At 35.1% G+C, this 20,684-nt stretch overlaps 1 protein-coding gene and 2 pseudogenes across 1 annotated transcript; all 3 read left to right on the top strand.

The window, feature by feature from the left end:
- Positions 1-1,417: 1,417 nt before the first annotated feature.
- LOC119612492 lies at positions 1,418-2,878 on the top strand (annotated as a pseudogene).
- A 6,327-nt stretch (positions 2,879-9,205) lies between these two features.
- Positions 9,206-12,921, top strand: LOC119612494 (annotated as a pseudogene).
- A 4,175-nt stretch (positions 12,922-17,096) lies between these two features.
- Positions 17,097-18,476, top strand: LOC119612493 (27 kDa hemolymph glycoprotein-like). The gene is given in 5 exon segments (XM_037968303.1): positions 17,097-17,360; positions 17,434-17,774; positions 17,776-18,031; positions 18,034-18,086; positions 18,089-18,476. Coding segments are annotated over 5 exon segments (945 nt in total). The 5' UTR covers positions 17,097-17,209; the 3' UTR covers positions 18,233-18,476.
- The last annotated feature ends 2,208 nt before the right edge of the window (positions 18,477-20,684 follow it).

A 20,684-nucleotide genomic window follows, 5' to 3' on the forward strand; every position in this document is an offset into this window, starting at 1 on the left:
GACTAGACTATAGACTAGACTATAGACTAGACTATAGACTAGACTATAGACTACTAGACTAGACTATAGACTAGACTATAGACTAGACTATAGACTAGACTATAGACTAGACTATAGACCAGACTATAGACTAGACTATAGACCAGACGATAGACTAGACTATAGACTAGACTATAGACTAGACTATAGACTCGACTATAGACTAGACTATAGACTAGGCTATAGACTAGACTATAGACTAGACTATAGACTAGACTATAGACTAGACTATAGACTAGACTATAGACTAGACTATAGACTAGACTATAGACTAGACTATAGACAAGACTATAGATTAGACTATAGACTAGACTATAGACAAGACTATAGACTAGACTATAGACTAGACTATAGACTAGACTATAGACTAGACTATAGACTAGACTATAGGCTAGACTATAGACTAGACTATAGACTAGAGTAATAGACTAGACTATAGACTAGACTATAGACTAGACCTATAGACTAGACTATAGACTAGACTATAGACTAGACTATAGAACTAGACTATAGACTAGACTATAGACTAGACTATAGACTAGACTATAGACTAGACTATAGACTAGACTATAGACTAGACTATAGACTAGACTATAGACTAGACTATAGACTAGACTATAGACTAGACTATAGACTAGACTATTCACTAGACTATAGACTAGACTATATACTAGACAATAGACTAGACTATAGACTAGACTATAGACTAGACTATAGACTAGACTATAGACTAGACTATAGATTAGACTATAGATTAGACTATAGACTAGACTATAGACTAGACTATAGACTAGACTATAGACCAGACTATAGACAAGACTATAGACTAGACTATAGACTAGACTATAGACTAGACTATAGACTAGACTATAGACTAGACTATAGACTAGACTATAGACTAGACTATAGACTAGACTATAGACTAGACTATAGACTAGACTATAGACTAGACTATAGACTAGACTATAGACTAGACTATAGACTAGACTATAGACTAGACTATAGACTAGACTATAGACTAGACAATAGAGTATACCCTAGACTAGATTATAGACTAGACTATATACTAGACTATAGACTAAACTATAGACTAGACTATAGACTTGACTATAGACTAGACTATAGACTCGACTAGACTATAGACTCGACTATAGACCGGGAGCAGATCCACAGGGGAGGCAAATGGAACATTTCATCAAGGAAACATGACTATGGAGGAAAGATGTCGGGACTATATAATAGTCGGTTTTATAGACTAGATAGTCGGGTCTATAGACTATATTAAGGACTATAAACTAGACTATATTACGAGCTATTGACTAGACTACTTATTAGACTTGAACATTCAAAGTAACATTTTCTCAATTTTCAGTTCACGATGAAACCTACATTTACCAGCACATTACCAAAGGAAATGCCCTATTTACCGGTGGCCGACCTTAACAATATTCACTATAAAAATCGTAATTATAATTCAACCTGCGCCTGGTATCCCTCATTCCTGGACATAAAAATACACAATGACTATTGGCAAGAACTAATCAATAAAAATATCAGTTATTATATATTTGGTGCCTATTTTGATCGTAGACCCTCGGTAACATATGAAGAACCCATGGTGAGAGTTTTGACAATGATGAATTTTATAGCCGAGAAAGAGGAGGACTATCCCGATACCTATTGTCAGGTGTGGTATGATCAGCATCCGCAACCTTTTATATCGAAAATAACAGATATACGTCGTATTTGGTATTATGATTGGGGTCATAGTTTGGATCATCATTATGCTCATTTTTGGTCTTGTTCAGTACCCGAAGAGCATCGTACTTGGACACCTCGATCAGTATCACTGGTATCTGCACCCTGTAACAAGGCTACTAATAATGTATTGGTTAGCTATCGACCCCTTAAAGAGAAGGAAAGTAAAAAGAAATTTGTCGTATGTGTTAAGGGTTTGGATTACCCCTATGTGGATATGTCCCATCGTTTAGTGGAATATATAGAAACTTTACGTTCGTTGGGTGCCGATAAGATTGTAATGTATAAGCTACAAGTACATCCCAATACTACTAAAGTTTTGCAGTATTATGTGGACTCGGGTTATCTGGAATATCGTCCCTTTAGTATGTCTACAAAGTAAGCAACTTACCCGGTTTTAGACACATGCAAATCGATAAGAATGGTTTTTCGTATGTTCTACATGAAGTGATACCCTACAATGATTGTTTCTATCGTCATATGTATCGCTATGAATATGTAGCTATTCTGTATGTAGATGAAATACCCATGCCTTTGGGCAACTATAAAAATTGGCATGATTTGATTAAGTTCGGTGAGACGATAAAAAATCAAAATTGCAATCTGTTTGCTGCCTTTTGTTTTCGTTGCATATATTTTCCTCGCTATGCGGAAAAGCCTCGGTATAGTCCCGAAGTACCGGAATACTTTTATATGATGCAACATGTCCATCGTGTTAGGGAACATATACGCCCCGAATGGGCCACCAAATGTTTTCATAATACCGATCGTGTTATAGCCACCCATAATCATTTTCCCATGCACATCAAATGGGATGTGTGTCCAAGTTATTCGTTTAATACTACCGATGCTCAGCTGCAGCATTATAGAGAAACCTCCTTTAAAAGACACATTAGATGACCCGATAGTTGATACTAGTTTGTGGCGTTTTAAAAGATGAGGTGATAGAACGTTCTTTGAGGGTCTTTGAAGATTTGGACTTTTTCGAAGAGGTGGGTTTATTGAGGTCTTCATGTGAATAATATATTTACAGTTAAATGATATCTTTACTTTCTATTTACAGAGGAAAGCTGATTACTAATTTAAGTTAGATAAGGTGATATTTTTTACTTAAAGTAATTAAAAAAACTGTGATTTTGTTTTAAATATAATAAACAAATTAAAAAATTACTTATATCATGAATAAAAGATTAGATGAAATAACGACTAAAAACCGTTATTTGTTTCACGCATTAATGATGGTGACTATTTAGGTGACGGGGTGCCTGTGGTAGATAGGCTTTCTCGCAAGTGTGATGAGTAAGAGGTGCTAAGATGAACTAGCTGATTGTTGCGAATAACCAGGATTGTTGTTGTCATAATATCGATGATATTCTGAGATTCCAGCTAATTTGAGGCACCGCAATATGTTCAACCAAATTTATTAAAACAATAATGTCTTGAAACTACTCTAAAAAGTATAAGCTTTAACACCTTTCACACACAATACTAAACCGCTCGACTTTTATATGGATAGGAGTTTAATTTTTGACGCTATTGAGCATTTTTGAGTAAAAAGACCTTTCGAGAGGATATCGCAAGGACTCTTTAGCAAATTCTAAAAAAAAATATGTTTTTTTTTTTGGAAATATCTAGGTACTGTAACTTTGATCTCAAAAGTACGCTCCACATCATGAAACAATTTAAAAAGCAATGTTGGGACAACTTGTGATTCCGTTAATGCGTAAACCCCTAAAAAGTCGAATAATAATATCGTCACTAGAAAAAAAACGGAATGGAATGTTCGGTACCCAGATGAAGGTGTTAGGTAGTTAGTTGTTAGTTAGTTAGTTCGTTAGTTAGTTAGTTAGTTTGTTAGTTAGTTGGTAGTTAGTTAGTTAGTTAAGGTAGTTAGTTAGTAGTTAGTTAGTTAGTTAGTTAGTTGTTAGTTAGTTATTAGTTAGTTAGTTAGTTAGTTAGTTTTAGTTAGTTAGTTAGTTAGTTAGTTATTAGTTAGGTTAGTTAGTTAGTTAGTTAGTTTTTCGTTCGTTCGTTCGTTAGTTAGTTCGTTAGTTCGTTCGTTCGTTCGTTCGTTCGTTTTCGTTCGTTCGTTCGTTCGTTCGTTCGTTTTCGTTCGTTCGCTAGTTCGTTCTTCGTTCGTTCGTTCGTTCGTTTCGTTCGTTCGTTCGTTTGTTCGTTTTTCGTTCGTTCGTTCGTTTTCGTTCGTTCGTTCGTTCGTTCGTTCGTTTCGTTCGTTCGTGGTTCGTTCGTTTAGTTCGTTCGTTCGTTCTTCGTTCGTTCGTTCGTTCGTTCTTTTGTTCGTTCTTCGTTCGTTCGTTTAGTTTCGTTCGTTCGTTCGTTTCGTTCGTTCGTTCGTTCGTTCGTTTTCGTTTTTTCGTTCGTTTCGTTTCTTAGTTCGTTCGTTCGTTCGTTTCGTTCGTTCGTTTCGTTCGTTCGTTCGTTCGTTCGTTTCGTTCGTTCGTTCGTTAGTTCGTTCGTTCGTTCGTTCGTTCGTTCGTTCGTTCGTTCGTTCGTTCTTCGTTCGTTCGTTCGTTCGTTCGTTCGTTCTTCGTTCGTTCGTTCGTTCGTTCGTTCGTTCGTTCGTTCGTTCGTTCGGTCGTTCCGTTCGTTCGTTCGTTCGTTCGTTCGTTCGTTCGTTCGTTCGTTCGTTCGTCGTTCGTTTCGTTCGTTCGTTCGTTCGTTCGTTCGTTCGTGTTCGTTCGTTCGTTCGTTCGTTCGTTCGTTCGTTCGTTCGTTCGTTCGTTTCGTTCGTTCGTTCGTTCTTTCGTTCGTTGTCGTTCGTTCGTTCGTTCGTTCGTTCGTTCGTTCTTCGTTCGTTCGTTCGTTCGTTCGTTCGTTCGTTCTTTCTTCGTTCGTTCGTTCGTTCGTTCGTTCGTTCGTTCGTTTCGTTCGTTTCGTTCGTTCGTTCGTTCGTTCGTTCGTTCGTTCGTTCGTTCGTTCGTTCGTTTTGTTCTTTTCGTTCGTTCGTTTGTTCGTTTTTCGTTCGTTCGTTCGTTCGTTCGTTCGTTCGTTTTTCGTTCGTTCGTTTCGTTCGTTCGTTCGTTCGTTCGTTTCGTTCGTTTGTTCGTTCGTTCGTCGTTCGTTCGTTCGTTCGTTCGTTCGTTCGTTCGTTCGTTCGTTCGTTCGTTCGTTCGTTCGTTCGTTCGTTCGTTCGTTCGTTCGTTCGTTCGTTCGTTCGTTCGTTTCGTTCGTTCGTTCGTTCGTTCGTTCGTTCGTTCGTTCGTTCGTTCGTTCGTTCGTTCGTTCGTTCGTTCGTTCGTTCGTTCGTTCGTTCGTTCGTTCTTCGTTCGTTCGTTCGTTGTTCGTTCGTTCGTTCGTTCGTTCGTTCTTCGTTCGTTCGTTCGTTCGTTCGTTCGTTCGTTCGTTCGTTCGTTCGTTCGTTTTCGTTTCGTTCGTTCGTTCGTTCGTTCGTTCGTTCGTTCGTTTTTCGTTCGTTCGTTCGTTCGTTCTTTCGTTGTCGTTCGTTCGTTCGTTCGTTCGTTCGTTCGTTCGTTCGTTCTTCGTTCGTTCGTTCGTTCGTTCGTTCGTTCGTTTCGTTCGTTCGTTCGTTCGTTCGTTGTTCGTTCGTTCGTTCGTTCGTTCGTTCGTTCGTTCTTCGTTCGTTCGTTTCGTTCGTTTCGTTCGTTCGTTCGTTTGTTCGTTCGTTCGTTCGTTGTTCGCTCCGTCGTTGTTCCCTCCTCCCCCCTTCCTTGTTCTCCTGTCGCCCCCCCCTGCTCGCTGTCGTCCCTTGGCGTTTCCCCCTTGCCTTTCCCTGATTTCGCTCACCTGGCAGACAACTCAGGCCCTATGCTGCTGGAAATCGGATAAGTCGATATTATTGTATAAACTTTATTACTCTTTCCTTTCACTTTTAACCAGTATATCGCTTTTACCAATATAACGCTTAAAATTTTATTCATTTATTCTTTCCTTGTAACAAGTGCAAGGATATGAGTGCACAAATTTATTTAAAGCTTATGGTAAACAATATGATTTATCGACACTTATTCCTGTACGTAAGTATGTATATATGTATATACACATATATATATGAGCCTGGTAAATACAAGACTAAATATGAGTTAGTAAGAGCGTATAGATATTTTAACGAATGAAAGAAACCCTGCAGTTTTGAAGTTAACAAATGACACTAACACTAACAGAACAGTATTCGTCATTTGACAATTGTAAGAAGAAACTAGTGTTGGTTTTTAATACCAATATTGAAGCTGTAGCCAGATCAGTTGGGCTGAGTGCATTTAAAAAAAGATTTCGTTCGTTTGTTTGTGTTTGAATAATTTGCATTTCTAAGTGTTGATTTTGCATATTTTCTCCCCTTCGATGTTATTGTAACAGTCATATCCACCCTTCACCCACAGCCTTAACTTTATAAATGAGTTGGTATATCTGGGTATTTGTATGTTATAGCTTAAATACAATTACGACGGCCGACAACATACGTGTTATGATAATACAACATCACATAAGATATATGGATATATTGAGAGGATCGACAGAGATTAAACCAAGCGATTTGTACGCTTCATATAAGCATATGAGCTGTTACTTTATGATATTAAGTCATTTGAAAAGGATGCTAGTGACTCATTGCCGCTTGTAGTTTGTGGTTCCTATTGTAAACCAGTCGATGTTCTTCACCGTTGTTGTTTTGCGGTGAAAATTCAAAACATTATGCTTCTCTACTCAGCACAGAATTTTTTACATAGCTTCTCAATGTATTTTAATGCGGCTTGAAGTTTTGCTGAAGTGTTGCATTTAATGAAGTTTACACAGGATTTTTTATTTACGCCAATACAGAGTGAATGTGTGGGAAAAGTGGGCTACAACTTCGAGGATTTATTGTACAGAGAAGTACGAATAAATAATGATAAAGTCAAGTGTATAGATTACTTTAAGCGGCAACATAATGTTAAAAAGGCTTTTAAAAAATACTTGGGGCTTAAAAGTTACACAGCTGTTGGAATTTTTGAAATTTAAAATTTATTTTGGATAGATGGAAGCTGGAATAAATCATGACATTATTTTCGATTATCATTAAAACATGCAGCTACTTAATACTAACTTGGAAAAACATATTTGTTATCCTCCTTTTGATAACAATAAAAACTACTGTATAATGTTAAAAAGTAATTAAAAAATTTGTGGTATCTAATATATTCGAAGAAAGTTTAAAATATTAAACTTCCAAACCAATAATGTTATAGTCGAGATAATAGGCTATTCAACAGTCCCGACAATAGAAATTTCTATAGTCTCAACTATACAATAGTCTATACTCTCTACTAATGAATAGTCTACAGTCTAGACTATAGACTAGTCTTTAGTCTCAACTACAAAATGGCAAAAGTCACGACTTTAGAATAGTGTGTAGTCTCGACTATATAAAAGTCTACAATCTCTACCATAGATGAGTCTATAGTCTCGATTATGGAATAGTCTATAGTCTCGATTATAGAATAGTCTACGGTTTCGACTATCAAAAAAGTCTATAGTTTCGACAATAGATTAATCTATAGTCTCACCTATAGAATAGTCTATGGTCTTGACTATAGAATAGTCTATAGTATCATCTACAGAACAGTTTATAGTCTTGACTATAGAATAGTCTTTAGTCTTGACAATAGATTATTTTATAGTCTCGACTATAGAAAAGTCTATAATCTTGACTATAGAGTAGTTTATATTCTTGACTCTAGAATAGTCTTTAGTATCAACTGTAGAATATTCTATAGTCTCTACTATAGAAAAGTCTTTAGTCTAAACTATAGAGTAGTCTATAGTCTAGACTATAGAGTAGTATTCGTTTTCGACTATAAAATAGTCTATAGTCTCGCCTATAGAATAGTCAATTCTGCACTTTAGAATAGTCTGTAATCTTAAGTATAGAACAGTCTATATCCTTACTATAGAACAGTTTAGTATCGACTATAGAATAGTCAACAGTTTTGAATATAAAATAGTCTATAATCTAGACTATATCTTAATCTATTGTTTCGACTATAGAATAGTCTAAAGTCTTAACTGTAGAATAGTCTATAGTATCGCCCATAGAATATTCTATAGTATCGCCTATAGAATAGTCTATAGTCTCGATTATAGAACAGTCTATAGTCTCGCCTATAAAATAGTCTATGATATTGACTATAGAATATTCAATAGTCTCGATTACAGAAAAGACTTTATTCTCGACTATAAGTAGTCTATAGTCTCCACTAAAGAAGAGTCTATAGTCTCGACTATAAAATAGTCTATAGAACAGTCTATAGTCTTCACTATAAAATAATTGTTAGTCTTGATTATAGAAAAGTCTTTAGTATTGACTATAGAATAGTCTATAGTCTCGATTATAGAATAGTCTCGTCTATAGAATAGTCTCGATTACAGAAAAGTCTTTATTCTCGACTATAAAGTAGTCCATAGTCTCCACTTAAGAAGAGTCTATAGTCTCGAATATAGAATAGTCCAATAGTCTCGTCAATAGAATAGTCTATAGTCTCGTCAATAGAATAGTCTATAGTCTCGTCAATAGTATAGTCTATAGTCCTCGGCTATTGAAATAGTCTATAGTCTCGACCAAAGAATAGTGTGTGGCCTCGACTATATAATTGCCTATAGTCTCGACTCAGTAATCGATAGTTTCGACTACAGAATAGTATATATTCCCGACTGTAGAAGTCAATAGTCTTGACTAAAGAATAAGATAAAGTCGGGACTATAGAATAGTTTATATTATCGACTATAGCCTATAGAATAGTCTATATTCTCGACTATATATAGAGTAGTCTATATTCTCGACTGTAGAATAGTATATAGACTCGACTATAGAATGGTCTATAGTCTCTACTATAGAATAGTCTATAGTCTCAACTATAGTCTATAGTCCTCTACTATAGAATAGTCCTATAGACTCGACTATAGTTTCGACTATATAATATTTATAAAATTTTGACTAGGGAACAGTCTCTACACTCGACTATAGAGTACTAATCTAGTCTCTTTAATATTTCTTATATTCTTATCTGCACAATTAAGTATTTATGCTCTTAAATATTTCTAATACTCTTTCTCTTACTCTCTTAAACGAAATATAGTAAATCATAACAAAATCATTATCGGGTGTCATATAATTTATCATACAATTGTGGGGGTAAGATAAGGGCCAAATTAAAAACAAAAACGAAATTATTTTCTTTTATTTACCTTAGTTTAGTAAGTTAATGCAGGCGGATTGACAAAGAAACTGAAATACAAAATAAAACATTGACGGGCGTATAAATAAAAAAATATGTTTTAAATTAATTAAATAAAACGCATACATTTTCTGTTAATTTTTATTACATTTGGTAAAAATAAAGGTGAGTAATCCATTAATAAATCAGTTTCAAATGTGTTTCTCTAAATCACAAGATATCGTCTCTTTACATATGGCCCGCATGTCGCAAATCTTAAAACTTATAACGGTAATTGCTTTTCTCTGGCTTTTTGTTATATTACTCATGAACATATTCAATAGTGGTCAAAGCTATCACTATATACATGTGGAGAGGAAGCTTCAACTGCAGCAGCAACAGAAATTACACACATTAGAGTCCCATAACAAACCTAAAAGTGTTGGGCCCATGGTAAAAGATTCTAAGGAAATAAAACTGGACTTGAATACTACAGGTTAGTTTTAAAATCATTTAAGCTCTAATACTTTGGCTGAAAGTTTAAATTCTATGTAGGTGTCTTAAACTCAACTATTTTCAAAATCTAAAGAAGTTTACCTGCCGTATTAGTCATTCATATTAACTATGCTTATCTCAGCTGGTAATTCATAATGTTAGGGTAGAAGAATATACGAGGCATACTATGAAAATTCTGTGAAATTGCTGACAATATCGTAGATTGAAAATTATTACACATGTACTTTTTGTACAATATAATTAGTTAATAAAAAATTTTCGATTTGTTACGATATACTTATGTTTATATGAATTTTCTAATTCAGTCCGTGTCTAGTCTAGTCTATGTCTATGTCTAGTCTATGTCTATAGTCTATGTCTAGTCTATGTCTAGTCTATGTCTAGTCTATGTCTAGTCTAGTCTAGTCTATGTCTAGTCTATGTCTAGTCTATGTCTAGTCTATGTCTAGTCTAGTCTATGTCTAGTCTATGTCTAGTCTATGTCTAGTCTATGTCTAGTCTATGTCTAGTCTATGTCTAGTCTATGTCTAGTCTATGTCTAGTCTATGTCTAGTCTATGTCTAGTCTATGTCTAGTCTATGTCTAGTCTATGTCTAGTCTATGTCTAGTCTATGTCTAGTCTATGTCTAGTCTATGTCTAGTCTATGTCTAGTCTATGTCTAGTCTATGTCTAGTCTATGTCTAGTCTATGTTAGTCTATGTCTAGTCTATGTCTAGTCTATGTCTAGTCTATGTCTAGTCTATGTCTAGTCTATGTATAGTCTATGTCTAGTCTATGTCTAGTCTATGTCTAGTCTATGTCTAGTCTATGTCTAGTCTATGTCTAGTCTATGTCTAGTCTATGTCTAGTCTATGTCTAGTCTATGTCTAGTCTATGTCTAGTCTATGTCTAGTCTATGTCTAGTCTATGTCTAGTCTATGTCTAGTCTATGTCTAGTCTATGTCTAGTCTATGTCTAGTCTATGTCTAGTCTATGTCTAGTCTATGTCTAGTCTATGTCTAGTCTATGTCTAGTCTATGTCTAGTCTATGTCTAGTCTATGTCTAGTCTATGTCTAGTCTATGTCTAGTCTATGTCTAGTCTATGTCTAGTCTATGTCTAGTCTATGTCTAGTCTATGTCTAGTATGTCTAGTCTATGTCTAGTCTATGTCTAGTCTATGTCTAGTCTATGTCTAGTCTATGTCTAGTCTATGTCTAGTCTATGTCTAGTCTATGTCTAGTCTATGTCTAGTCTATGTCTAGTCTATGTCTAGTCTATGTCTAGTCTATGTCTAGTCTATGTCTAGTCTATGTCTAGTCTATGTCTAGTCTATGTCTAGTCTATGTCTAGTCTATGTCTAGTCTATGTCTAGTCTATGTCTAGTCTATGTCTAGTCTATGTCTAGTCTATGTCTAGTCTATGTCTAGTCTATGTCTAGTCTATGTCTAGTCTATGTCTAGTCTATGTCTAGTCTATGTCTAGTCTATGTCTAGTCTATGTCTAGTCTATGTCTAGTCTATGTCTAGTCTATGTCTAGTCTATGTCTAGTCTATGTCTAGTCTATGTCTAGTCTATGTCTAGTCTATGTCTAGTCTATGTCTAGTCTATGTCTAGTCTATGTCTAGTCTATGTCTAGTCTATGTCTAGTCTATGTCTAGTCTCAGTCTGTCTAGTCTATGTCTAGTCTATGTCTAGTCTATGTCTAGTCTATGTCTAGTCTATGTCTAGTCTATGTCTAGTCTATGTCTAGTCTATGTCTAGTCTATGTCTAGTCTATGTCTAGTCTATGTCTAGTCTATGTCTAGTCTATGTCTAGTCTATGTCTAGTCTATGTCTAGTCATGTCTAGTCTATGTCTACTATGTCTAGTCTATAGTCTATGTCTATGTCTAGTCTATGTCTAGTCTATGTCTAGTCTATGTCTAGTCTATGTCTAGTCTATGTCTAGTCTATGTCTAGTCTATGTCTAGTCTATATCTAGTTTACGTCTAGTCTATGTGCATTAACCGAACTTCTTCTTTTCAGAACCTTCCATTACAGAATTAGTGCCCGAGATTCAGAAGAAATTGCCCAATCTTCCTATTGAATTCTATTATAGCCCTCACAATAAACTTTGGAAAAATTTAGAAATTGTGCCCAATATCCGCCACTGCAAATGTTAAATCTATAACACATACTGGCAAACGTTTCACATAGGTGGAAGTATTTTTCAACTATATGGTGCCTATTATGACGAACGCCCTGAGGCAGGACCTGCGGTGCGCATACTGGCTATGACTAATCATCAACAAAATGAATTTCCCATAATTTATTGTCAGTTATGGTTTCAAGATGATAACCGACCAGTTATATCCACAATTACGGAGTATAAAATAATTTGGGACCCCAATTGGGGTGTGAAGCCTAATGTATTTACCCCTATCTAATGACTTGTGAAGTGCCAAAAAATGCTAACTTAACAGGTGATACCACGCCCAAAGCAGTGAATCTGGTGGGGCGTCAATGTGATACAGCTAGTAATAGTTTACGAGTTATCTATGAAAAACCCTCTCAACCTGAAGAAAAACATGACTTCGCGGTATGTGTAAAAGGATTGGATTTCCTCTATGAAGACGTAAGTGGCCGCCTAGTGGAATGGTTGGAAATGTTGATTATATTGGAGTAAATAAAGTATATATGCATAATTTGCAAGTCCATGCTAATATTACCAAAGTTTTGAATTATTATCAAGAAAAAGGTTTTGTGGAAGTCCAAGATATTACTTTGGTAGGAGGAGTGGTGCAACAACCAGAAATAGAACACTGGCTCATAAAGAGTTATCCTTTGAATAAAAGACTGAATGAATTGATACCATACAATAGTTGTTTCTACCGTAATATGTACAAATATAAATACATAGCTTTACTAGATATGATGAAATATATAATGCCTAAGGATAGCTTGAAATCATGGCAGCAATTGTTGGCAAATCTCCAGTCCTATAAAGAGGAAAAAAATGTCCCTTAGGTCTTCCCAGTTTATGTGTTGCTAATGCATATTTTCCCAGTAAAGAGGTACCGGTGCGCGCTAATCCCTCCTATGTATATGTTAAATCATGTATATCGTTTTAAAGATTATTCGCCACAACGGTATAATGTAAAATGTTTACACAATACTCGACAGATTGTGACACTACACAATCATTATCCATTTTCATATTTGAATACGGATTGTAAACCTTTAGATATACCTCCCGTTTACGCTCAACTACAGCACTATCGTAAAACGCATTCCACAGATGATAAAAAGGAAAACAATGATCATATTCTCGTAATGGATGAAAGTGTGGATCGTTTTCGAAGACCATTACTGGAGAGGTGTAAACAAGTTTTAAAACACCTTAAATTTATAAGTTAAGCCTAGTATTAAGATGTAGTTGTAAGAAATAGTTAAGCGATATAGTGAATGTAAATATATATAAAAAAGTTTATCAAGTTTAAAAAAATATATATAAACATTTTACTTCAAGTCATCATTCCGTAATCTTTAACCGATTTCGTAAACATTGAACACTTTGGTACACACAAAGTGTCTGTTCTAGTTCCGTTCCAGTTCTGTTCTAGTTCTGTTCTAGTTCTGTTCTAGTTCTGTTCTAGTTCTGTTCTAGTTCTGTTCTAGTTCTGTTCTAGTTCTGTTCTAGTTCTGTTCTAGTTCTGTTCTAGTTCTGTTCTAGTTCTGTTCTAGTTCTGTTCTAGTTCTGTTCTAGTTCTGTTCTAGTTCTGTTCTAGTTCTGTTCTAGTTCTGTTCTAGTTCTGTTCTAGTTCTGTTCTAGTTCTGTTCTAGTTGTTCTAGTTCTGTTCTGTTCTAGTTCTGTTCTAGTTCTGTTCTAGTTATGTTCTAGTTCTGTTCTAGTTCTGTTCTAGTTCTGTTCTAGTTCTGTTCTAGTTCTGTTCTAGTTCTGTTCTAGTTCTGTTCTAGTTGTGTTCTAGTTCTGTTCTAGTTCTGTTCTAGTTCTGTTCTAGTTCTGTTCTAGTTCTGTTCTAGTTCTGTTCTAGTTCTGTTCTAGTTCTGTTCTAGTTCTGTTCTAGTTCTGTTCTAGTTCTGTTCTAGTTATGTTCTAGTTCTGTTCTAGTTCTGTTCTAGTTCTAGTTCTGTTCTAGTTCTGTTCTAGTTCTGTTCTAGTTCTGTTCTAGTGTTGTTCTAGTTGTGTTCTAGTTCTGTTCTAGTTCTGTTCTAGTTCTGTTCTAGTTCTGTTCTAGTTCTGTTCTAGTTCTGTTCTAGTTCTGTTCTAGTTCTGTTCTAGTTCTGTTCTAGTTCTGTTCTAGTTCTGTTCTAGTTCTGTTCTAGTTCTGTTCTAGTTATGTTCTAGTTCTGTTCTAGTTCTGTTCTAGTTCTGTTTTAGTTCTGTTCTAGTTCTGTTCTAGTTCTGTTCTAGTTCTGTTCTAGTTCTGTTCTAGTTCTGTTCTAGTTCTGTTCTAGTTCTGTTCTAGTTCTGTTCTAGTTTTTTTTTCTGTTCTAGTTCTGTTTAGTTCTGTTCTAGTTCTGTTCTAGTTCTGTTCCAGTTCTGTTCTAGTTCTGTTCTAGTTCTGTTCTAGTTCTGTTCTAGTTCTGTTCTAGTTCTGTTCTAGTTCTGTTCTAGTTCTGTTCTAGTTCTAGTTCTAATTCTGTTCTAGTTCTGTTCTAGTTCTGTTCTAGTTCTGTTCTAGTTCTGTTCTAGTTCTAGTTCTGTTCTAGTTCTGTGTTTTTAGTTCTGTTTTAGTTCTGTTCTAGTTCTGTTCTAGTTCTGTTCTAGTTCTGTTCTAGTTCTGTTCTAGTTCTGTTCTAGTTCTGTTCTAGTTCTGTTCTTCTGTTCTAGTTCTGTTCTAGTTCTGTTCTAGTTCTGTTCTAGTTCTGTTCTAGTTGTGTTCTAGTTGTGTTCTAGTTGTGTTCTAGTTGTGTTCTAGTTTCTGTTCTAGTTCTGTTCTAGTTCTGTTCTAGTTCTGTTCTAGTTCTGTTCTTTCGTTCGTTCTAGTTCTGTTCTAGTTCTGTTCTAGTTCTAATTCTGTTCTAGTTCTGTTCTAGTTCTAGTTCTGTTCTAGTTCTGTTCTAGTTCTTTCTGGTTCTGGTTCTGTTCTAGTTCTGTTCTAGTTCTGTTCTAGTTCTGTTCTAGTTCTGTTCTAGTTCTGTTCTAGTTCTGTTCTAGTTCTGTTCTAGTTCTGTTCTAGTTCTAGTTCTGTTCTAGTTCTGTTCTAGTTCTGTTCTAGTTCTGTTCTAGTTCTGTTCTAGTTCTGTTCTAGTTCTGTTCTAGTTCTGTTCTAGTTCTGTTTTCTAGTTCTGTTCTAGTTCTGTTCTAGTTCTGTTCTAGTTCTGTTCTAGTTCTAGTTCTGTTCTAGCCCTGTTCTAGTTCTGTTTTAGTTCTGTTCTAGTTCTGTTCTAGTTCTGTTCAGTTCTGTTCTAGTTCTGTTCTAGTTCTGTTCTAGTTCTGTTCTAGTTCTGTTCTAGTTCTGTTCTAGTTCTGTTCTAGTTCTGTTCTAATTCTGTTCTAGTTCTGTTCTAGTTCTGTTCTAGTTCTGTTCTAGTTCTGTTTTAGTTCTGTTCTAGTTCTGTTTTAGTTTGTTCTAGTTATGTTCTAGTTCTGTTCTAGTTCTGTTCTAGTTCTAGTTCTGTTCTAGTTCTGTTTTAGTTCTGTTCTAGTTATGTTCTAGTTCTGTTCTAGTTCTGTTCTAGTTCTAGTTCTGTTCTAGTTGTTCTAGTTCTAGTTCTAATTCTGTTCTAGTTCTGTTCTAGTTCTGTTCTAGTTCTGTTCTAGTTCTGTTCTAGTTCTAGTTCTGTTCTAGTTCTGTTCTAGTTCTGTTTAGTTCTGTTCTAGTTCTGTTCTAGTTCTGTTTCTGTTCTAGTTCTGTTCTAGTTCTGTTCTAGTTCTGTTCTAGTTCTGTTCTAGTTCTGTTTTAGTTCTGTTCTAGTTCTGTTCTAGTTCTGTTCTAGTTCTGTTTTAGTTCTGTTCTAGTTATGTTCTAGTTCTGTTCTAGTTCTGTTCTAGTTCTAGTTCTAGTTCTGTTCTAGTTCTAGTTCTGTTCTAGTTCTGTTCTAGTTCTGTTCTAGTTCTGTTCTAGTTCTAGTTCTGTTCTAGTTCTGTTCTAGTTCTGTTTTAGTTCTGTTCTAGTTCTGTTCTAGTTCTGTTTTGTCTAGTTCTGTTCTAGTTCTGTTCTAGTTCTGTTCTAGTTCTGTTCTAGTTCTGTTCTAGTTCTGTTCTAGTTCTGTTCTAGTTCTGTTCTAGTTCTGTTCTAGTTCTGTTCTAGTTCTGTTCTAGTTCTGTTCTAGTTCTGTTCTAGTTGTTCTAGTTGTGTTCTAGTTGTGTTCTAGTTCTGTTCTAGTTCTGTTCTAGTTCTGTTCTAGTTCTGTTCTAGTTTGTTCTAGTTCCGTTCTAGTTCTGTTCTAGTTCTGTTCTAGTTCTATTCTGTTCTAGTTCTGTTCTAGTTCTAGTTCTGTTCTAGTTCTGTTCTAGTTCTGTTCTGGTTCTGGTTCTGTTCTAGTTCTGTTCTAGTTCTGTTCTAGTTCTGTTCTAGTTCTGTTCTAGTTCTGTTCTAGTTCTAGTTCTAGTTCTGTTCTAGTTCTGTTCTAGTTCTGTTCTAGTTCTGTTCTAGTTCTGTTCTAGTTCTGTTCTAGTTCTGTTCTAGTTCTGTTCTAGTTCTGTTCTAGTTCTGTTCTAGTTCTGTTCTAGTTCTGTTCTAGTTCTGTTCTAGTTCTAGTTCTGTTCTAGCCCTGTTCTAGTTCGTTTTAGTTCTGTTCTAGTTCTGTTCTAGTTCTGTTCAAGTTCTGTTCTAGTTCTGTTCTAGTTCTGTTCTAGTTCTGTTCTAGTTCTGTTCTAGTTCTGTTCTAGTTCTGTTCTAGTTCTGTTCTAGTTCTGTTCTAGTTCTGTTCTAGTTCTGTTCTAGTTCTGTTCTAGTTCTGTTCTAGTTCTGTTTAGTTCTGTTCTAGTTCTGTTTAGTTCTGTTCTAGTTATGTTCTAGTTCTTTTATGTTTCTAGTTCTAGTTCTGTTCTAGTTTCTGTTCTAGTTCTGTTCTAGTTCTGTTCTAGTTCTGTTCTAGTTCTGTTCTTAGTTCGGTTTCTAGTTCTGTTCTAGTTCTGTTCTAGTTCTGTTCTAGTGTCTCTGTTCTAGTTCTGTTCTAGTTCTGTTCTAGTTCTGTTCTAGTTCTGTTCTAGTTCTGTTCTAGTTCTGTTCTAGTTCTGTTCTAGTTCTGTTCTAGTTTTGTTCCAGTTCTGTTCTAGTTCTGTTATATTTCTGTTCCAGTTCTGTTTTAGTTCTGTTCTAGTTTTCTTTTTGTTTTTGTTCTAGTTCAGTTTTAGTTCTTGTTTTTCTTGCCAAAATTGGGCCCCATTATTATATATATTTTAAATATTTATTATCACCTTTATTGGTTGATGAACATAGAGAAAACCACAAATTACTAATAAAGTAATTGTTTACTTGTAATGTGTTGCCAACTTGTTTGTTTGTACTTTGCAACTTCTGAATAATTTTCAATTTATTCAATATTTTTTTCAGCAAATCAACGATAATATTATCGATAAGATTATGTTGTCATTAGCTGTTGGCGGTGAGAAAATTTTTTTTTTATTTTTTTATCAATAAATTCTGATAAGAATTTAATTGTTAACAAGTATTTTTTTAGTTATTTATTTTTAGTTCTTTGTGGTGTTCAGGCCGAAAATAGCAGTAGTGCAGTGTTGCTGCTAAACGAAAAATATTTTTTGAATTTAAATAGAAAATTTAAAATAAATAGAAAAATGTTAAAATTGCGCCTATTTTTGATTGTAATTGTGGCCACCATTAGTGTTTTACTACTGTCACAATCTGAGGCCATCAATGTCAGCCAGATTGATAGTTTGAAAAAGCAGTTCCTACCAGCCGAATATAGAAATACAAATTTTACGTTTGGTAAGTAAAAGTAAATTTACTGTTAATTTTGTTTACTTGAAAAATTAATACTTGGCGAAAATTTTGATTACAGAGGACTTGAAACGGGTTTTTAAAGAAAAGTGCAAAAAAGCTTCCGGAGTTGACAATTCAACTCTTTATCAAGAAGTTGAAAAAGAAGCTCTTAAATTTTCGAAATGTCTTTCGGGTATTGCTAACTTAACTGCTTTACAAGAAGAAATTGAGGTCGCTCGTCCCATTGGTGAATTGGATACGGTCTTCCACAAATACTGTCTAAAAGCTCCCGAAGGTGAAAAGTGTTTCAAAGAATTTAATACTGCTGTCCAGCCCTGTCTAAGCAAAGATGAGAAAGCTCAAAATGCCATAATGGTGCGTATTTTTACCGGCCTATTGGGTTTTATGTGTGCTCGTGGTGGGTGATCAAATTGCTTTGTTTGTAGCCGAAGAGGGACCCGAATGTTTTGAAGCCAACAAAGAAGCTATTTCGCATTGTGCCAACAAATCGTTTAGTGAATTTGTTCACAAGGATAAATCAATGCCGGATTTATTCAATTTACCTGATTTTGTAGTTGAACCAGAGCACTGTATTGATTTGGTGAAATTTGAAACCTGTACATTGCATCATTTGGAACAGTGTCAGGAAATAACGCCCGCCAATGTGGCAGAATCCGTCTCAAATTCATTAAGAATGAAACCAGTTGTAAAAGTTGGTTGGAGAACAAAGCCATAATGAAAGGTCCGTCTTAAAAGATCCTAAAAAATCTACCGCTTCCCTAACTCACATAAGCATTCTGGCTTGTTTAATGGCCGCCTTTGTGGGCTGTTTTCCAGATATTTTGTTTAAATTGGGGGGTGTAATAAACAAAAACTAGTTTTTAAATGTTTAATTGTGATTTTATTTTGTTGTTTAGCCTGTAAATTACTTATTTATATTTTCTTAGTACAAGTATAATAAAAGAAATGTTTAACAAAAATTGAATTTAATAATATTTTGTCGAAAATATTAATTTATCTTATCGGTTTTGTATGTTGAGATAAGAAATTTATTACGCGACTGCTTAGTAGTTGAACTGTTCCATAATTGTTTTAATAAAATTTTATTGATTTGGTCATATAGTGGTAATGTTTTGTACAAAAATAGTGGAAAAGTTTTATGACTATTATGTATTTAATCAAAATTACAGCTGAAACATGGAAGTGGACAAATAACATGGTGCGACTTGTTCTTGTATTGAGCCAATCTGAAAAAGAGCTTTCACACTACTAGTATCAAACTAGAATAGAACCAGAACAGAACTAGAATTGAACCAGAACAGAACTAGAACAAAACTAGAACAGAACTAGAACAGAACTAGTACAGAACTAGAACAGAACTAGAACAGAACTAGAACAGAACTAGAACAGAACTAGAACAGAACTAGAACAGAACTAGAACTAGAACAGAACTAGAACAGAACTCGAACAGAACTAGAACAGAACTAGAACAGAACTAGAACAGAACAGAACAGAACTAGAACAGAACTAGAACAGAACTAGAACAGAACTAGAACAGAACTAGAACAGAACTAGAACAGAACTAGAACAGAACTAGAACAGAACTAGAACAGAACTAGAAACAGAACTAGAACAGAACTAGAACAGAACTAGAACAGAACTAGAACAGAACTAGAACAGAACTAGAACAGAACTAGAACAGACTAGAACAGAACTAGAACAGAACTAGAACAGAACTAGAACAGAACTAGAACAGAACTAGAACAGAACTAGAACAGAAATAGAACAGAACTAGAACAGAACTAGAACAGAACTAGAACAGAACTAGAACAGAACTAGAACAGAACTAGAACAGAACTAGAACAGAACTAGAACAGAACTAGACTAGAACAGAACTAGAACAGAACTAGAACAGAACTAGAACAAAACTAGAACAGAACTAGAACAGAACTAGAACAGAACTAGAACAGAACTAGAACAGAACTAGAACAGAACTAGAACAGAACTAGAACAGAACTAGAACAGAACTAGAACAGAACTAGAACAGAACTAGAACAGAACTAGAACAGAACTAGAACAGAACTAGAACAGAACTAGAATAGAACTAGAACTGGACTCGAACAGGACTAGAACAGAACTAGAATAGAACAAGAACAGAACTAGAACAGAACTAGAACAGAACTAGAACAGAATTAGAACAGAACTAGAACAGAATTAGAACAGAACTAGAACTAGAACTTGAAAAAGAACTAGAACAGAACTAGAACAGAGCAGAACAGAACTAGAACAGAACTAGAACAGAACTAGAACTAGAACTTGAACAAGAACTAGAACAGAGCTAGAACATAGCTAGAACAGAGCAGAACAGACTAGAACTAGAACAGAACTCGAACAGAACTAGAAACAGAACTAGAACAGAACTAGAACAGAACTAGAACAGAACTAGAACAGAACTAGAACAGAACTAGAACAGAACTAGAACAGAAACTAGAAACGAACTAGAACAGAACTAGAACAGAACTAGAACAGAACTAGAACAGAACTAGAACAGAACTAGAACAGAACTAGAACAGAACTAGACAGAACTAGAACAGAACTAGAACAGAACTAGAACAGAACTAGAACAGAACTAGAACAGGAACTAGAAAGCAAACTAGAACAGAACTAGAACAGAACTAGAACAGAACTAGAACAGAACTAGAACATAGACAGAACAGAAGAACAGAAACAGAACTAGAAACTAGAACTGACAGAACTAGAACAGAAACTAGAACAGAACTAGAACAGAACTAGAACAGAACTAGAACAGAAACTAGAAGAACTAGAACTAGAAACAGAACTAGAACAGAACTAGAACAGAACTAGAACAGAACTAGAACAGAACTAGAACAGAACTAGAACAGAACTAGAACAGAACTAGAACAGAACTAGAACAGAACTAGAACAGAACTAGAACAGAACTAGAACAGAACTAGAACAGAACTAGAACAGAACTAGAACAGAACTAGAACAGAACTAGAACAGAACTAGAACAGAACAGAACTAGAACAGAACTAGAACAGAACTAGAACAGAACTAGAACAGAACTAGAACAGAACTAGAACAGAACTAGAACAGAACTAGAACAGAACTAGAACAGAACTAGAACAGAACTAGAACAGAACTAGAACAGAACTAGAACAGAACTAGAACAGAACTAGAACAGAACTAGAACAGAACTAGAACAGAACTAGAACAGAACTAGAACAGAACTAGAACAGAACTAGAACAGAACTAGAACAGAACTAGAACAGAACTAGAACAGAACTAGAAACAGAACTAGAACAGAAC

Source organism: Lucilia sericata, unplaced genomic scaffold (assembly GCF_015586225.1).
Source record: "Lucilia sericata isolate MDLA Ls3-8-SP2 unplaced genomic scaffold, ASM1558622v1 Contig001710F_arrow, whole genome shotgun sequence".
In the NCBI taxonomy this organism is placed as follows: Eukaryota; Metazoa; Arthropoda; class Insecta; order Diptera; family Calliphoridae; genus Lucilia; species Lucilia sericata.